Here is a 19,152-nt window from a genome sequence, read left to right on the forward strand (position 1 = left end):
GGACTTTTCTGACAAATTTAGAGCATAATAACAGAATGAACTTTATTCTTCTTTATATCAGAATTTGGTTAAGGAGTCACCAGGGTATAATCAAAGTAATGAAACTTTGATGATCATTCACTCATTCATTCATTTATTTAATGTATAAAACCAAGCCTTTCCAATGTATTGATGCCTTTTTTTTGTGATTATCATTCTACTCCCATGCAGATTTAGGTGAGGAAGTCTTTAATATATGCCTTTAGAAAATCATGATTCTAAGTGAAATTATATAAAATAAGACACATGGAAAATAGGGAAAGAAAATCGAATTGTGTTGGCACTGCATGATAAATGGATGGATGATTTTAATTTTTATATCTTATATATTTCCTTAGATTCTATATATGTTACTTGCACACCTATTACTTTTATAGTCAGGTAAGTTCACTGAAATGAAAATGTTTTTAAGCATTCTTAAGTTTCATATTACTGTTCATTGACAATATTTATTTTAAAAAGCACAAATAAAGCATTTCCCTGGTCATGGTCAGTGGAGGAAAACCACAAACTAGGAAATTGCATGTTGCTGAAATAGATGGTCATATGTTTACCATGAAATATTTTTGTTCATGGTTATTATTGGTATTTTAAAATGTATTATGGAAAAATGTTTGCCTGCCCAGTAATGCTGAATAATTATGAATGGGTTGATTTAACTTATGCAGTAAATATATAGTCTGTTTAATTTTAGAAGAAGTCTGTTTACGCATGTAAGAAGTGTGCACTTTAGCAGGGTTGACTTGGTCATTTTAGTAAGCTTCGTACTCATTATGATACTTTTATTGCCTGAGTCAGTTTCTGTAGGTATTAGTTTGTGAGAGATTTGTGTGTGTGTGTGGGTGTGTGTCTGTGTGTGACTGAAATCAATTGATTAAATACTTTTATTGAATGTCTTTGGAATGGATGGATTAGCTCTCTCGAAATTTAAATCAATGATTGGTTAACCATCGCTATTTTATAGTTTATACTAATGCACACCCACAGATCTCCAACCCTTAATTAAAAATAAGTTAAATTATTTACAGTGGACAAATTTGACAAACTGCTTTAATCAAGTGATCAAGGTTATGGTCACCAGCTGATGTCATGTGATGAGAGGGGGCCCTTCACGTTTGTGGTATTCTCCTGTAAAACACCTCCCCCCAGTATAATTAGGAGAAAAAAATCCAAATTGAGGGATACCTGACTGTATTCTTCAAAACTGTCGAATTGATTAAACAAAAAACAAAACAAAGAACAAAAACTAAAGACACAAAGCAAGGAAAGACTGAGAAATTGTCACATTGTAGACTCAGGAGAAGTGATGACTAAATACAGTGTGGTATGCTGAACTGGGTCCTGGAACTGAAAAAGGACGCTAATGGGAAAACTGGCAATGCAAGTAAAATCTGGAGTTTTGGTCCTACTACTGTGTGAATGTTCATTTCTTAGTTTTGATGTACTATGGTTATGTAAGACACTAACATTAGAGGAAACTGGGTGAAGGGGTGAAGTACATGGGAACTCTCAGTATTATTTTTGAAACTTCTCTAAAATTATTCCAAAATAAAAAAAATTACTAACAAAAAGAATAAGTTAAATTATGAAGTTATTCAGAAAAAACCTTTAATCCTAAAGTTAAAAATGTGTCTACACACATCATGAATCAAGCCCATGCAACTTTCCTGATGATTGCTGCAGATTGAATCATGAATTCACTCAACCAATATTTAATGAGCTCTGAATATGTTTTAAGCATTCTTCAGTTTCTTATTACTGTTCATTGACAATATTTATTTTAAATATTGAGCTCTGACTATGCTGGGGCTTGCTGCAGATTGAATCATGAATTCACTCAACCAATATTTAATGAGCTCTGACTATGTGCTGGGGGTACAGGATCAAGAGATGGCAGATATTAACCTATATTTAATTATCCTATATAATAAAAGCCTAATATGCTAAGTGTCCAGTTGTCCAGTCCTCCATTCAACCAATCAAAGCTTAATATGCTAATGATATGCTAAGGCCACTCAACTGCTTGCTATGACGTGCACTGACCACCTGGGGGCAGACGCTCTGACCGATAGGTTAGCTTGCTGCTGGGGTCTGGCCAATCGGGACTGAGTGGGATGGGCCGGACATGCCCTGGAGCCCTCCCACGGTCCCTCCCTGGCTGGCCTACCTCCCTTGTCCCTCCCCGGCCTGATCATTGAGCATTGGTGGGGTCCCTTGGCCTGGCCGGAACCCTCTCGCAATCCAGGACCCCTCAGGGGATGTCAGAGAGCCAGTTTCAGCCGATCCCACAGGCCAGGCCTCTAGTTATCTCATAAACTCAAACTTTTTTTGAGAATGTGTATGACACTTGGCTAGGATCGATGGGAGACATGAAGGCATTTGATAACCTTTTTTCTCCCATTATTGTAAATGCCACAAGATCAGGAACTGACTCTTTTTAATCCTTTTATTCCTGGTATGTGTGATAATTCCATAGTAGGTGTTTAAGAAGTAATTGTGAAATCAATGTAGGAATTATTTAGTAATGGAGATAAGACTAGTATTGAAAAATCAAACATAAAGCAAATTTTTTCCCCAAATGCCATAATGATTTTGAAAACAGTATAATAGGGAGTCAGAAGAGGATTCTTTTTCTTAGCCTAGGGTGACCTGGAGAGGGCTTCAAGGAGGAGGTGGTATTTGAGCTGAACTTTGAAGGACAATCAGGATGGATAGTGTCCCAAGTCTATACCTGTAATTTTTTAAAAAAAATATATTTTATTGATTTTTTACAGAGAGGAAGGGAGAGAGATAGAGAGCCAGAAACATCGATGAGAGAGAAACATCGATCAGCTGCCTCCTGCACATCTCCCACTGGGGATGTGCCCGCAACCCAGGTACATGCCCTTGACCGGAATCGAACCTGGGACCTTTCAGTCCGCAGGCCGACGCTCTATCCACTGAGCCAAACCAGTTTTGGCTATACCTGTAATTTGATCATATATTCTTGGAACTTTTTTCTTTCACTGAAAAAAATTGAAGTTTTACTGTTCATTCTAATAGCTCCCAAAAAGGAAGCTAACAATTTGATATCATTGTAATATGCAAAGACAGAAGACAGTCTAAGAACATATTTTATGCTTATTTACCAAACATGAGAACTTTGTTTGGTTCAGACCCTCTGAGTTTATTTAGATTGCCTTCATACCTTGTCATGAAGGCCAAGTTTAGACCTGAGATAATGAGGACAGGACTACAAAGCCCAGTCAAGAAGAGACTTGGCAATTATATGGGAGAATTTATGCAATGTTTCCATCTCCATTGGATATTTTCCTTTTATTTTTTTCCTCCTTATTTCTCTCCATTCCCAGTGTTTCATAGTTTTTCTTCATTAATCGTGAACTTAAAGTGTTATGGATCCCTGGAAACTTTGGTAATAAGGACAACTTTCTATCTAAAATAGTTCTAAATGTTTTTGTGTCACTGTGCCTATGACTGTTCAGTGCACACACGTACACGCACATACACCACCCCGGGATAGATGGTATGTATGGAGTCCAGTATGACCTTTTTTTCCTTTTGGCATTTTAAAACAAGTGATAAAGACCACAGGTAGAAGAATCCCATGAATGCAGGGAAAGACTTAGGAAGTGCACTAAAAAAAGACTTAGGAAGTGAACAAAACATAATCTCTGGTTATATCTAAATTCTTACAATTCAAACATGTGTTATTGAGGTTCATTCTCTTACTAAGAGGTGTTTGAGCCACTGTTAAAATGCCATCATAAAAATCTCTGTGAAAATTGCAAAATGCTGGACTTTTATTATACAATAGTTATCCAAAGCAATTTCTCAACACAGTCCTAGGGAAAACTGAGGTTTTCAGTTAAGTAATTCCTAGATATCTAGCTCTACTAGACCTTGTGGCAATGACTAATTATGAAACAGTCACTAATAGCAGACACTACCACTCTCCACATATTACCTCCTATTGAAAAGAGGTTTCTTCAGATTATGTAAGGAATTATATGGGTAATTAGAGCTAAATATAAGAACCCAAACAAACACCAATGAAAAACAAAACTGGGTTAAAATGTTGTCAGTTAACTTTTCTAGTAGCAACTCAAAGTGTATAATTTGTAATGTGCTCTCCAGCTCCTGTTTCAACTCACATTTAGTTAAGTTATTTGCAATCCTTGTATTGAATTGTCTTGGAACTCTTGAAAAACAATGTATAAGTATCCCTTGCTGTCACAATTCTTAATATCTGATCTCCAAAGCCCATAGGATTTGAAAGGCAAAGGAAACATATATCACTTTGCCCACATGGGTAAAGCTTACGAATTGAAAGAGTATATTGTATTAGAGGTAAGGCACTTTTGTTTGTAAGGAGCAGAAACTATCTCTGGCTAACTTAAGCCAAGAAGGCAATTTCTTAGAAGGATATTGGAGGAGCTCAAAGAAATTGAATGATGAGCTCAACAACTGAAGAAAGGCAGACACTCAGGGCTTCTGTGGGAATCTCATAGCAGAACCGTCTCTCTGATCCTTCACATGACTCAAATACAGTATTTCCTAGACTATGTGTCTCTATTCTTAAATTTCAAATTACAGAGTGATAGAATTTAGCCTCACTTGGACTATTCACTATGTGCACGAAGGCAAGTCACAATGCCAGATCCGATGATCAGGGAGGTCCCTGTAAGCAGGGCTCTGATTTCTGTATGCTTCTAAGGAAGTGTTTTATGGGGGAAAGAGAACAAAAAGGACCAGGGCATGAGCTTAGATGTCATCGCTTAGTAGATAATTTAATAGTAACTTCAGAGTGCCTTTTAAAAGAAATTGTGGTAAAATATACATAACATAAAATATTTATCATCTTAACCATTTTAAGTGTAAAAAATCATTGACATTAAGTACATTCACAATATTGGGAAACCTTCCCCACTGTTTATTTCCAGAAAATTTTCATCATCTCAAGCAGCAGTTCTGTACCCTTGTGACAATAACTCTCCATTTTCTCTCTCCTGTGTCCACCCCCTTCATAACTCCTGGTCTCCTTTCTTTCTATGAATTTATCTATTCTAGGTGCCTTTTATATACGGAATCACACAATATTTGGCCTTTTGTGTCTGGCTTAATTTACTTAACCTAATGTTTTCAAGAGTTACCTATGTTGTAGCATGTATCAGTACGCCATTCCTTTTATTGCTGAATATTCCATTGTAAGGATACATTAGATTGTGTTTATCCATTCATCCGTTGATGGACATTTGAGTTGTTTCTACATTTTGACTATTATGAATAATGCTGTTATGAATATTTGTTTACAAGTTTCTGTGTGGACATATGTTCATAATTCTTTTGGGTATACCTAGCAGTGGAATTGCTGGGTCATATGGTAACATATTTAACATTTTTCCTCAGCCTTTCCTATTCTACTTATCCTGCTTTACATTTTTTCACATCATCTTATTACAGAAAATAGACTTTACTATTTATTGTACTCAGTGTTTATCACCTGTCTATTCCTGGTTGGATGTGAGCTCTTTGAAGGCAGGGATCTTTTATTTTGTCACTGAGTGTCTCAAGGGCTTGGCTCCATAAATATTTATTGAATGAATATTTGGTGAATTAAAATATACCTATCCTCAAATCTCTAAGTAACTGTTAACATCAGTTCCTCTCTGGAAAAAAGACAATGTAATTGTTGGTACTTATTAAATGTTTTGAGATTCCGTGCTGGTAATTCTTTTAAATTGGATTTATGATGCCATTAAATCTTGCTCTAATAGGTACTTTCTAATAGGTACTTTAATAATCTCATATATCTACACTTGCCTAGCCCAACATCTGATAAAACTTACAGTCTGGAAAGGGTAATTATATATCTTTATTTAATGGTTTGCAGGCTATAGCCACATTAAAGAAAAGTTAATATTTCTAAAAGTTTAGCTTTGTTTTCACATGTGCAAAGAGTGAATTTGTAAGCATTTTATGAGACCATTTCTTAATTTAGATCGGCTCGTTCTCTTGATGGATAATAAATAATGCATCCAGTACTTTAACTACTATTGGCAGAAAAGTTTAATTGGAAATAATTTGCTAATATAAAACCAGAAAGTAGTCGAAAAATTTATAGAATTTCAGAAAATACAAGAGGGCATAGGACAGCTTATAATTTTCATTTTTGAAATTTAGGAATGTGTCTTGAAAGGTTAGGTTACATACAGGTTGAGGAGAACAAGTGGTTAGTATTTTTGGTGTTTATTAATTTATATTCTATCTAAGTGTGTTATAATGTGCTTTGCCTCAGGCTTATTCCAAAAGATGCATGTTTGGTTTTTCTCTTTAAGAACTTGTAATGCTCTAGTGTTGTTCTTCACTTTTATTCTTGGATTCTTCATTGGTGGCAGTGTACAATGAGGACTTCTTTGACAGTATATTTGCATAGAGTACAGAGAAATAAAATGAAAAATATAGGTATGTACAAATTATAAAATAATTTAAAAAACTAATGTCATCCTATTCACTCTAGTTCTAGCATGCTAAGATCTTCTATGATAGATGTTTAAAAATGTAATATCTTTAGAAAAGTAACTTTGAGATGAAAGATACAAAATATTATCAGTTTTGTTTCATTTCTGTAACATCCAGATTAATCCAGTTGAAGTGTGTCATTCCAAGTAAAGATAGTGACTTAAAAAAATCTGTTACCCAAATCACCAAACACAGACCTATTAGGAATTCAAAGTTAATGATTTAAGGACTAGTTACTTGTGTTTGGCTAAGTGTTCAAGGTCATTGCTAATATCAGGGACATAACTACTTAAACATTTGCATTTCAAGTAGATTTTTGGCTTCAGTCTTACTTTCAAAGAGTGTAATTTCAGCCCTGGTTTATTAAAAAAAAAAAAAAAGCAGGTAAGGTAAAGAAAGGAATTTTGTTGTATTCAGGGCTATGTACTTGCGGCTAGGAATGGTAAATATTGTGACATTTTAAGTCAAATCAAGACTTATTGTCAATGAAAGTGTTATTTAAAACTTTACAAAGTTAGTCCATCTCTAGGATTGATAGCAAATGAGAAAGGGGCCTTTATTTACCTTACTTTCCTATTTACCTGGCAGGATATGACTTCATAGAGGAGTTCTAATTCTGAATCCATGTGAAAAGTGAGCCTCCTTTCATGATCAGTACAAATGAAGTAGTTGTTCAGGGTGAAACCAAGTGCTTATTTCTAAAGTTTTAGGTGCTGGAGAATCACTCACAGTCTTTAAAAATATTTTACAATTGGCTCTGGCCAGTTAGCTCAGTTGATTAGAGCATCCTCCCAAAACGCCAGGGTTGAGGTTTGATCCCTGATCAGGGCACATACAAGAAACAACCCATGAATGCATAAAAAAGTGGAACAACCAATCGATGTTTCTCTCTCTCCCTCTCCTCCTTCCTCTCTCTCTCTAAAATAAATAAATAGAAATATTATAAAATTGCAAGCATAAAAACACTTTTTAATTGTTGGAGAATCTGGATAAAAAATTGTTTAAATTATGTAGAAGTTCTGAGAGGCAGTAATTAGTTTGGCAATAGATATCTCTAAAGTTATACTAGAAACATTTGCTAAAGAGTAGATCAACATTCACATTGCACATTTTTTTTTTTGAAATGGAACTTATAATTAATACAATAAGCTCTAAAACAAAACAAAAAACAGAAAAATACAATAAACTTTAAAGAATTAATATCAACTGCATCATTTAGTTTGGCTCTATTTGATTTAGAAAAAGAATGCATATTAATTTCAATTTCTATATCTATAGTTATTCCTTCAAATTCCTTTTTCCCCTTCTTCCATACTAACAGAAGTACTTGAGTTGATGAATGCCCAGAATCCAAAACACATTTCCCAGCCTCCCTTGCAACCAGGTGTGGCTATGGATTATACTTTGTGGTCAGGCCTTATTTGAAGGAGGCTTTTTACTGCCCTCCTGCCTTCCCTCGCCAGTTGCCCCCATTCAGCTATTCGTAATGTGGGCAAGGAAGAAGACATCTTGAACCGTGTCAATCAGTTAGGAATAACAGAGCATCAAGAAATGAACTGCCCTCTGGACATCCTCAAATCCTGGCCTGAGTATATTCTAACAGAAGATGAAGCTAGATCAGCAGACAAGGCCAACTCATGTATTCCCCATTAAACAACGTGGACCCATTGAAGATGTTTAATCAGGACAATAAAATAATCAGGTTTTGCTCTAGGAAGATAGGACAGTTGTAAAAAGAAAGATTATAGAAAAAGGCAGGAAATGGTAGGCACGGGAGGAATCAGGATGGTACTAGAAGGCAGCCTGAATCCAGCAGCTATAGGGGGGAAGAAAAGTAGCTGGTCATAAGAATCAGCAAAGGGACACAATCTTTGTTTAGTGTCTCACATCAGACCTCAGCAGATTTAAGAAATAAAATATTCATTGTTACTCTTGAAGCTTCATTACTTTTAAAAGTAGAACATATAGACTTGAAAGGAGTTTCTATTTTATTTGTTTACATTTAGATAAAATGTCATTAAGCTCAGCATAACTTCCTGCTTTCCAGGGTTCTGAGATAGAAGCCTCATCTTGTACCATGATCCCTTCCCCCGCTCTCTGCTTCAGGCACAAACGCCTGTTGTTGTTTTTCTCTCTATAGTTGTACAGTTGTTCTGAGCTCGTTTCTGAGGCCTATTCACATGTGTTTTCCTCTGTCTGCTAGGTTTCCCCTCTCAATCTCCATGCCTTTCACCTAACTTATACCTACCAGTATATGCTATTCAGAGTTCAGCTCTATGACTCACCTGCATGAACGTTTCTTGATCTCCCAGACTGTGTGAGCTCCCTTTGCTTTTATGTGCTCATATAGCACCATCTTTTCTTTCAGAGATTTTATCACAGTTGCTGTTTTAATTTTATTTCTATTTCTATGATTATTGGATTGTATGTTTCTCCCACGGCACTTTAAACTCTGTAGGCTTCATGACTGTGTTGTCACAAATATGTCCCCAACACATTGTAGATTATCACAGTAGCAGGTACTGAAGAAATATGTTGAATGAATGAGCACCATTTTAGCACAATGGTTTGAGGACGGGTTTTTGATTCAGACAAACCTAGTTTCGAATTACAGCTCCACTCTTTCTCATGGTATGATCTTTGGAAGTTAATACTAAGAACCTCAATGTCCTTATTTGTAAAGTAAGATTATCCCTAGTTTATATATTGCCAGGATGATTAATGGCAGTTAACATTTATAAAAAATTTAGCAAGCATCAGGCACCTAGGTGTTAAATAGTTGGAAGCTATTACTGCTCTTTGTTATTTTTTTAGTTTATTTTTATTTATTATTTTTAAAATTTATTTATTTATTTATTTATTTATTTATTTATTTATTTATTTATTTTTGCTGTCCATTACTGCTATTCCTGTATCTAAAAAAATATCAGCATGAAATCTTTTTGGAAGATTGGCTGGTTTCATATTGCATTCATGTTAAAAGTTCCACTCTATTATGTTTATAAAATTTTGCAGTAATCCAGTTTTTAAGCTGGTATTTGTTTAGTAGGCTATTCAAAGGCACAGTGTCTTATCTGTTGTTTATTTTGGTTTTGGCTTTCCCCCCACCCCCTTTCTTACTTTGATAATGCAGGTTACTAAATTGCAGGCACTTGTTTTATCTTTTATTAGTGGTTTGATGCATGCTGTCTTTTTATGTAATGCAAATGCCCGAACCATATCAACATTAGTAATAAGCTATTAATTATTACTTGGCATATGTATACCATATCTTCCTTGACTAGAATTTTCAAGTCTTGCTCCGTTTGAAAGCCAACATGTTATTTTAGTTGCTAACATTTCTTTTCTACTAGAACATAGAGGTAAAAGAAAACAGTTTTGTTTTATTCATGAGACAAAACAAAAATTGCTTTGGAGCCTTTAGAATAGAGGATTTTCACAAGTTTCCCCTGGGCAGCTGGGGCTACTGTCCTTTCTCTGTAGTTTCCAATTGGCCAAGAATTCCTGTTGAACTTTAGTGACTGTTAGAGGGAGAAGCAAAAACATTTATTTAATTTGGACACTTAATCAGTTTACAAATAAATTTATCTAAGACAGTTTATCATATTTTAAACCGTGACTAATCAAATTATGATGGCTACTTCTCTTGGGAATACTAATGATTTGTAGACAAAACCATAGGGTTCTGAAAGGCAGAGAGAATGTATCTTGCTCCTGCCTCTTAGATATATCCAATAATTATTCAGGTTCTACCTCTAGTCTTCTTTTAGTTATGCTATAAAAGGAGAGTTTACTATTTAATGGAATCTTAGTGTGTATGTATATAGATATATATGAACTGTTGAAAATTAAAACCTTAAAAACATTAAAAAAAAGCACTTTGCAAACCCTTGTTCGAAAATGTCTCCATGATGAGATATTTCCTCTCAGCTAACATAAATTCCTTGTGGTGCAGTTTATGTCAGTTTGCTATTTCTATTCACATTGGAGTAACTGGTAATGGAAGAAAGCTTGAAAAGTTATGCCAGTGGACGAGTGGATCTGAAGACCGTTTCTTAATCAGGTTGTTTTTTGGTTGCAAGAGACAGAAAACCCATTGGAACAATTGTCAGCAAAAAGGAGAACTCTGCTATCGAGGCAACTGGGAGTGTGGGCATAACATTGTCACAGCCCCTCTCTTGTTATCCTTGATTCTGAGTTATCATCAGTATCGGTCCCAACCTCAGGCAACCCTTCTGCCCTGGTGGCAGCGTGGTTGCTCTCAGCTTCAGCAGTACTGTACCCTCTCCCCTTACACCCGGAGCTGAAAAGAGAGCGGCTCATTTCCTCAGACTCTAGAAGTACTACTCACTCATCACTGTTGCCAGGACTAGGATGGTTTCATCTTTAGCCAAACACTGTGGCCAAGGTATGAGATGCTCTGATTGTAGGTGATGTCATTGTGCTCTGAGTGGGAGAAGAAAGCCCTTCTCCATCCTTCTGTCAGGGCTCTGTTGCCAGAAAGAAGGAAGGTAGTGGATGCTGGAAAGGCCAGGACAACACGTGGCCACTGCAGCCACACAGGATTAACCCTCCGCCCTCGCTGAGCCACATTTCCTGTCCTTACAACCCTGTTTTAAAATGTGACGGCCTGCCATAGCTGGTTTGGCTCAGTGGCTAGAGCATCGGCCTGCAGACTGAAGGGTCCAGGTTTGATTCCAGTCAAGGGCACATGCCTGGGTTGTGGGCTCAATCCCCAGTAGGGGGTGTGCAGGAGGCAGCTGATGAATGATTCCCTCTCATCATTGATGTTTCTATCTCTCTCTCCCCTCTCCCTTCCTCTCTGAAATCAATAAAAAATATTTTTTAAAAAAAGTGACAGCCTTACTTTCTTTTGGAACTTATGTAAGACCCTGCTCCTTCCAGTTTACTACTTTTGGCTTTATACTAGCACTGTTTGCGGTGGAGTCCATTTCCTAATGAAAAGGAGAGTTTTCTGAGGATTTTTACATGCCACACAAAAGCCTTAGTAGTCCGGCCTGGTCTAAACTTTTCTTTGGCCTCAGCTCCAGCAGGAAAGGCTTCTGAAGAAATCAAGGGTGGGAGTCATGATGAGGGGTCAAAAAGGGAAGGCACCCATTTACTGTACCTACATGATCCCTCAGTAACGTTGATACAAAATACAAAAGGGAGGGGAGTTTATGAAACAAACGATCAAAATGAGTACATTGTTCATTAGCATCTGAATAAATGTGCTTTGATAAGTGAATCCCATCCATGAAAGTCTGTTCATTTGAATGTCTTATTTCTCACAGCACATTTGATTGTGATTTTATTGGCTTCTAGTTTAGATAGCTTATCTCCTGTATGGAATAATTGCGGTGCCTTATGTGTGCACAATGTACAAGAATTAATTATTATGGTAGAGATGCGTGCAAAGCAGGGTGCACTATAAGCAAGTTTTAAAACACACATTTTTAAACTAAAAATCATTACTTTAGATCTCAAAAATTAGAAAATGTTGTCGCTAAAATGTTTGTAATTAAAAAATTTCCCAGTAAAACAAATATATTTTGAAATAGACCGAGATCTGAATTACAATGCCTAATTAATATGTAAGATTTGAAACGAGACCTTTATGTAGCCTTTTACAAGAGACACAGTAAAGTTTTTTTAACTCTTAGAGTCAGTGTCAACTTCTTCCCCCCCCATCTTACATATTTAAAACTTGAGTCCATCTTGAACTAGTGGTAGGTTAAGATATGACTATCTAGAAGTCATTTAATTTCAAGGTTGAAGTCAAATCATTGAGTAAATAGATGTTTGATAATGAGTGTTTAAAGGCAATGTGGATTTTGGAAAGAGCTGTTTAATTGCTGAGGTTTGAATAGTGTTCCACCCTGAAGAGGTTCTGAAAACTTAGGCAAATCATTTAATCTCTGAATTCAGTTCCCCATCTTTACACTGGGAGTACAAATACTACTTATTTTCTGTTCATGGTGGTCTTTTGGGAGCATGACATGACATTATACCTGTGGCAGTATTTGGGCAGCTATCCTGGTATGTGCTAGATATTCTAAAAATTAGTATTAGGTTTCTTTTTCTTTAGTGATAAAGTTTCAAGGAGGTAGCTTAAATCTATTTATTAGCAAGAGTTGAATAATATCACACATTTTAATATCCTTGGCTTATTTTTCCAGATTTGCTATAATTTCCTCCATAGCAGTGATGCTAATAAAAAGAAAATGTTGAATTATTTACATGACCTAGTATTTTCTTGATCTTATTTTGTGTTTATTGATGAAGGTACATATTTGGAAAATAGAAATAATTCACTTTAGTTATATGCATAATTAAATATCTTATTTTAGGCAGTGGTTTAAAACTAAAACTAAACACTAAAAATGTCATCTGATTATAATTCAACAGATCAATATGATTTTCAGAGGGTCATTAAGGTAGCCTACCTTATTACATTTTTTAAAAAACTTGAGGCACAAGGGATGAAACATGGATTTAAAACTTGATTGTTAAAAAAAAAGTCTGCTCAAGCTGTTTCATGAACTCCAGTGCTCTAGGAAGTTTAAAGGGTGAAGTACTAAGCACAGTTATTTGTCTAAATAAAAAAATATCCATAAATGAAAGGAAATCTAACATTAAGTGAAGGAAAAATAAAACATTTTCTATCACATCCTTTAGCCTCTTCTGCTTTTAAATTCCAAACTCTTTGAAGGGAACGTTTAGCCGCTTGGCAATTCTTTGGGCCACATTTGGAATGCTTGGGCGCCTGGCTTGCTAACAGCCCCTATAAGCCAAGTTCTTGGAATTTAGATTTTGGACCGTCAGGGAAGAAGCTTTTGATTGGTGTGTGAAAGGAAAGAGGACTGAAAATCCCTGGGGCGCTGATTTGAGAAGAGAAGAATTAAAAAGGGTGGACACAGGGAAAGTGGCAAGTCCCTACCTTCCTGCTTTTTTTATACTCAGAGAGAATTTAGTGATTTAGAGTGTGGAATAAAGCAGGTAATTAAAGAGAGGCCATTTCACGAATTGAACATTGAAATACAGGGCACTACAGGGGAAAAAAGAACTATAAGGATTTTTGGAGACCATTAACTGTAGGAACTATCCATGAAATTACTATGGAGAGGAAACTATAAAAGGAGCAGGTGTTTCTGTCGGTAATGCTAACTCTCAGCCCAGAGTGGATCCTGTGCCTTTCAGGGACCCGCCGCACACAGGACAAAAGCAAGGGCCACGTGTGATCGTGAGGGTATTTTTTTTTTTTAAGGGGTTAGGATAATTTCTACTTATGCTGGCAGCCGACGCCATCAGCCTGCATGGATATGGCCTTTCAGTGACAGAGCCCTAGTGTACCATCCAGAAACAACATACAGTTGAAGAATTGTTTGTCTTCTTAGGAATGTATTTTTCCCCCCATGTCATTTGTTATTATGAACAGTGTTATTACTTACATATGCAGAGCCAAAAGGACTTAAAAAAAAAAAAAGTGGAGCCCTAGCCGGTTTGGCTCAGTGGATAGAGCGTTGGCCTGTGGACTGAAGGGTCCCAGGTTTGATTCTGGTCAAGGGCACATGCTGGGGTTGCGGGCTTGATCCCCCAGTGGGCGGGGGGGGGGGCATGCAGGAGGCAAGCTGATCAATGATTCTCTCTCTCATTGATGTTTCTATCTCTCTCTCCCTTTCTCTTCCTCTCTGAAATCAATAAAAATATATTTAAAAAAGAAAGCTGACAGTTGTATTGGTTTATGGGAGAGGCCAGTGCGTAAGTCTACATTAGGTCATTATAGCTTGTCCCCTAACATAGGGTAACTGTGGAGGTTTGTCTTTTTTTTCTTGATTAGAAGTTTGGTTGGAAATCATCAGTTAGGCAAGATGACTAGACCCTAAAAGCAGTTGCTCAAAAAGACAGTTTTTTAAAAATGCATTGGAGAAGTTTTACTCAAAATCTGTTTAAAGCTTGACATTATGAAAGGGAAAGAACGAGAGAAACAGATATAGATGTAGAAGTAACAAGAACATAGGCTGCTGGAAGACAGTAGCTGGTTTTATTCTTCGGGCAAAGTGGCGGCAGGTGACATTGTTTTTCTCCCACCTGTCTAGGAGGCAAGAGAGTTATGCCATCTTGGAGGGAATTGGGGAAATCTTACCAAATGTCAAATGAGTTTGCTTATCCCTAGGCAGGCATCTTTTAGAGAAGAGTAAAAGTAGTGGGTGCCTGGTGAATATGAAGCAGTGGGTTATTTGGGTAGGATAAAAGCAATCATTGTGAACGTTTGATTATTTCGTCTTTAGTTTCATTCTTTAGCATGGCAGGAGGTTGAGGAATATGTTCTTTTGCCTTGAAAAGGTATCTGGTTTTGGTAGCCCAGAAGTAGGAGCAGCCAAAATGAAAGCCACCAAATCACACTTTGAGAGGAAGTTTCGGTGAGAAAATAATGGTCATGAATCAGCTGCTGTTTAAATATCTCCGGAAGACCTTTTCTGAACAAGGGAAAGCCGTGACCCTCGTTCCTGTTTTTCTTTATTTATTTTCTTTCCCTTTTTTTTTTTTTTTTTTTTTTTTTTTTTTACCAGATAGGAATCTGTTCAGTATCAGTTTAGAAGAAAACCATTTTGCAGAGATACCTTTCCTGTTGGGCCCAGAAAATGCAAGTGTGAAACACAGGCTTTGTCTATGCTTAGAAAGAAATCAGAAAGCAGGGACTGAGATATTCTCATCCAATCAAATGAAAGGCAGAATGCGGGAGATGATACCTTTCTTAAACAACTGTCTCGTAAAATTATTTTTCTCTCATTTAAAATTCTAGAGATGAGGCATATAACTTGAAGGGAAGCTTCCATCCTGTTCCATAATTTTCCAATGACTTTCCAGAGTTATTGACATTTTGCTTGCTCTTTCATTGTATTAAATTATGACATAGAGACTACCAAATTAAGTGGTGAAGGGAAAATAATAAAAATAATATTGGCTGTTGATGATAGCAATATTTGTAAACATGGCTTTTCAAACTTAATTGGGGGATCTTCCCTTTGAAGAGATATGTGCAGTTTCTTTGCTTTCCATCAGTGAAAAATTATGGAGTTATATGTTGTCCCTGGACAGCATCCTTGGAAGATGCGACTGTGCTCTAGAGGAGAGCATCTATTTTATCCTGTTCTCCATACAGCCTTTAATTATAGTCTAATATTTGAGATGCTTATTTGGGATTAAGGCAACCAGGTTAGCTGTTAGTTTTGTTTCCATAGAAAAAAGGAGTTATTAAAGGAGTTAGCTTCATAACACATTTTAAAGGAGAGTGTTATGTCTGTGAAATGCTTGTTGAGTAGAGTGTATCTTCTTTGAATACAACTATGCTAAGGTAAAGATATGAGAATTTCCATGAGAACTTTGAGACATCCTGATCCTAAAGCATGCTTATGTTCTAAGAGTATTTCTTAATCTTGTTGGGTTTCACATGTCCCTTGGAGACTAAGGGAAAATTTATGTTGCAACTTCCAATGAATATATGCAAACATAAGATTGTGCATATATTTGAGGGTGTACAAGAGTCCCTGAAGTCCCCTCCTTGGACCTAAGCTTAGGAGTACTTGTGCTAACATGCAATCATGGTGTTTACTTTGAAATGTAAGCTCTGGGTTTGGTCTGTCCTGTAGTCTGCTGTTTCTCCAGTGCCTAGGACAGTGCCTGGCTCATGATCAGCACACAATGAATATTTGTTGAATGAATGAATCAATGAAAAAATGAACATGTTTTACTTTTTGGTGTGTGGCTAGTCTGGATTTCCTGGTTGCTTATACTTTATCAGCTCTTTACTAGCTATGTGACCTTCATGTACTTCCTTTGCAAGGAACAGAAACTCAGTCAGTTTAAATGAACTGGAGGCTTTTTGGTTTGTATTACTGGGAAGTCCAAGAGTGGGTTCTGGGTTAGGTAAAGCTAGAATCAAGGCTTCAGATGATGAGACAAAAATGTCTCATTCTTCACTTCTTTTCTTCTTGTAGGCTTTATTCTCTGGTGACTTTTTTCACCCTGGTGGGGAAAATGGTTTCTGGTAGTTCTAGGCCTACTCTTTCCCTCATAATGCTTGGTCTTAGGGAGATACAATCTCCTCCTTTTTCTTTCATTGTCCACATCTGCTTCTATAAAGGCACCTAGGCCCAGCTTGGGTTAGTACTCTTCTCTGGACCAAGCACTGTGTCTGGGGTGATGGCAGAGAGAGGGGCCAGCCTACCTCTCATTCCCTCCCTTGAGTGGTAGAGGGGTCCCATTGTTTCTTAACCATGCTATGTTCAGAATTTTAAGTGGGAAATGGAAGTTTCTAAAAGGGTAAGGGCAGAATAAAAAGTAACATATGGCCCTAGCTGGTTTGGCTCAGTGGACAGAGCGTCGGCCTGTGGACTGAAGGGTCCCAGGTTCAATTCCGGTCAAGGGCATATACCTTGGTTGCGGGCACATCCCCAGTAGGGAGTGAGTAGGAGGCAGCTGAATTGATGTTTCTCTCTCATCAATGTTTCTAACTCTCTATCCCTCTCCCTTCCTCTCTGTAAAAAATCAATAAATATATTTAAAAAAGTAACATATGCAGAAGGCACCTTTCATACAGTCATGTACCATATAACATTTCAGTCGACGACAGATGCATATATGACTGTGGTCCCATAAGATTATAATGGAGCTGAAAAATTCCTATCATCTAGTGACATTGTAGCTGTTGTAATGTTGTAGCTGCAGGGTTGAAAAAAATCAACAAGGCTGTGGTAGAGATGGCAGTCAACTCTAACCTGGGTGTGGATGAGGATGACATTGAGGAGCTCCTAGGGGTGGTTCCTGTGCAGTGGACTAATGAAGAGGTGTTGGAACTGGAACAGGAACACAAAGCTAAAGAAGAGGCAAGAGAAAAGGAACTGCAGAAGAAAAAGAAAAACCCCCAAGAAAATTCACAGTGAAGGGTATAGCAGAAGCTTTTGCAGATCTTCCCAACCTCATTGAATGTTAGAAAATGTGGATACTCCAACATCAAAAAGGTTTTCATTAATAGAGAGGAATGTTCATGGTGCATTATCTGCTTGCAAGCAGATCTATGATGAAAAAAAAAGAAAGAAACCAACCCAGCAAACCACCATGGACATATTTCTGAAAAGAGTGACACTTCCTCAGGAAGAGCCTCAGGCAGTCCTTCACAGGGTGTTGCAGACGACATTGCTGTCAGAGCAGGTGACAGCTCCCTGCGTGTTATTGCCCCTAAAGACCTCCCCGTGGGACACGACCTGGAGGTGGAAGACAGTGATATTGATGGTCTTGACCCTGTGTGGGCTTACGCTAATGTGTTTGTTTATTTCTTAGTTTTTAACAAAATAGTTTAAAAAGTAAAAAAAAAATTTAATAGAAAAACACTTATAGAATAATATTTTTGTACAACTACACAATGTGTGTTTTAAGCTGTGTTCTTACAAAAGAGTCAGAAAGTTAAAAAAATTAAAGTCTAGAAAGTAAAAAAGTTAGAGTAAGCTAAGGTTAATTAATTATTGAAGAAAGGATTTTTTTTATTAATTTAGTGTAGTGTTTCTAAAGTCTACAGTAGTGCACATGATGTCCCAGGCCTTCACATTCACTCACCACTCACTCACTGACTCACCCAGAGCAACTTCCAGTCCCCAAAGGCCTATTTATGTTAAGTGCCCTATACAGGTGTAGCATTTTATATCTTTTATACAATATTTTTACTCTACCTTTTCTATGTTTAGATATGCAAATATTTACTGTTGTGTTCCAATTGCCTACAGTATTCAGTACAGTAACATGCTGTATAGACTCATAGCCTAGGAGCAAATAGGCTTTACCACATAGCCCAGATATGAAGTCTAGACCATATAATGTAGGTTTGTATAAGTGTACTCTATGTTGTTCACACAATGATGAAATCTCCTAATAATAAATTTCTTGTGTCTCCATTGTTAAGTGGCGCATGCTTATAAATTAACTAGAGGCCCGGTGCACGAATTTGTGCACAAGTGGGGCCCAGCCGGTCTGCCCCAATCTGGGCCGCCAATCGGGCTGGCCAGGAGAGGGGACACGGAAGGTTGGCCGGCCGGCCCTGCCCCTGATCGGGGTGGGGGTGGCCGATCAGGGGTGGGGCTGGCCTGGGGGAGGGGCCGTGGGTGGTTGGTGGGCCAGCCCCGCCCCCTGATCGAACTCCAGGTCGAGGGGACAATTTGCATATTAGGCTTTTATTATATAGTATGTTTAACAGTGTGCTTCACGAGCAACAGGTCTATGCCATTTTTTTCCTATTAAAAATCATGTTTGAGTAACATTTCACTAAGAGGTTGAATAATTAATTTACTGATTTTAATGATTATTAAGTGTTTTCTTGGTGCCAGACACTGTCTAGTTTTTTGACTTTGAAGTACTTAACTGCACTTTATGATAAATACTGTGTTGTGATAAATACTAATTGCTATAATACTAGTCTTCTATATAATAAAGAGCTAATATGCTAATTAGACCAAACAGCAGAACGAGTGTCTGGATGACCTTCCAGATGACTGTCCGGGCGACCTTCCTAACGAAGCCAGGGCTGCAGGGGCCGTTCGA

The 19,152-nt window shown here is 37.3% G+C and overlaps 1 protein-coding gene across 1 annotated transcript in view; it reads left to right on the top strand.

The window, feature by feature from the left end:
• The first annotated feature begins 322 nt into the window (after positions 1-322).
• ITPR2 (inositol 1,4,5-trisphosphate receptor type 2) overlaps positions 323-19,152 on the top strand; it is a 417,029-nt gene continuing 398,199 nt past the window's right edge. Inside the window, exon 1 of the mRNA XM_023744345.1 lies at positions 323-420. Coding sequence (XP_023600113.1) covers positions 338-420 — 83 coding nt within the window. The 5' untranslated portion in view covers positions 323-337. The remainder of the gene's footprint in view (positions 421-19,152) is intronic.

The sequence above is a fragment of the Myotis lucifugus genome, unplaced genomic scaffold (assembly GCF_000147115.1).
Source record: "Myotis lucifugus unplaced genomic scaffold, Myoluc2.0 scaffold_451, whole genome shotgun sequence".
NCBI lineage: Eukaryota > Metazoa > Chordata > Mammalia > Chiroptera > Vespertilionidae > Myotis > Myotis lucifugus.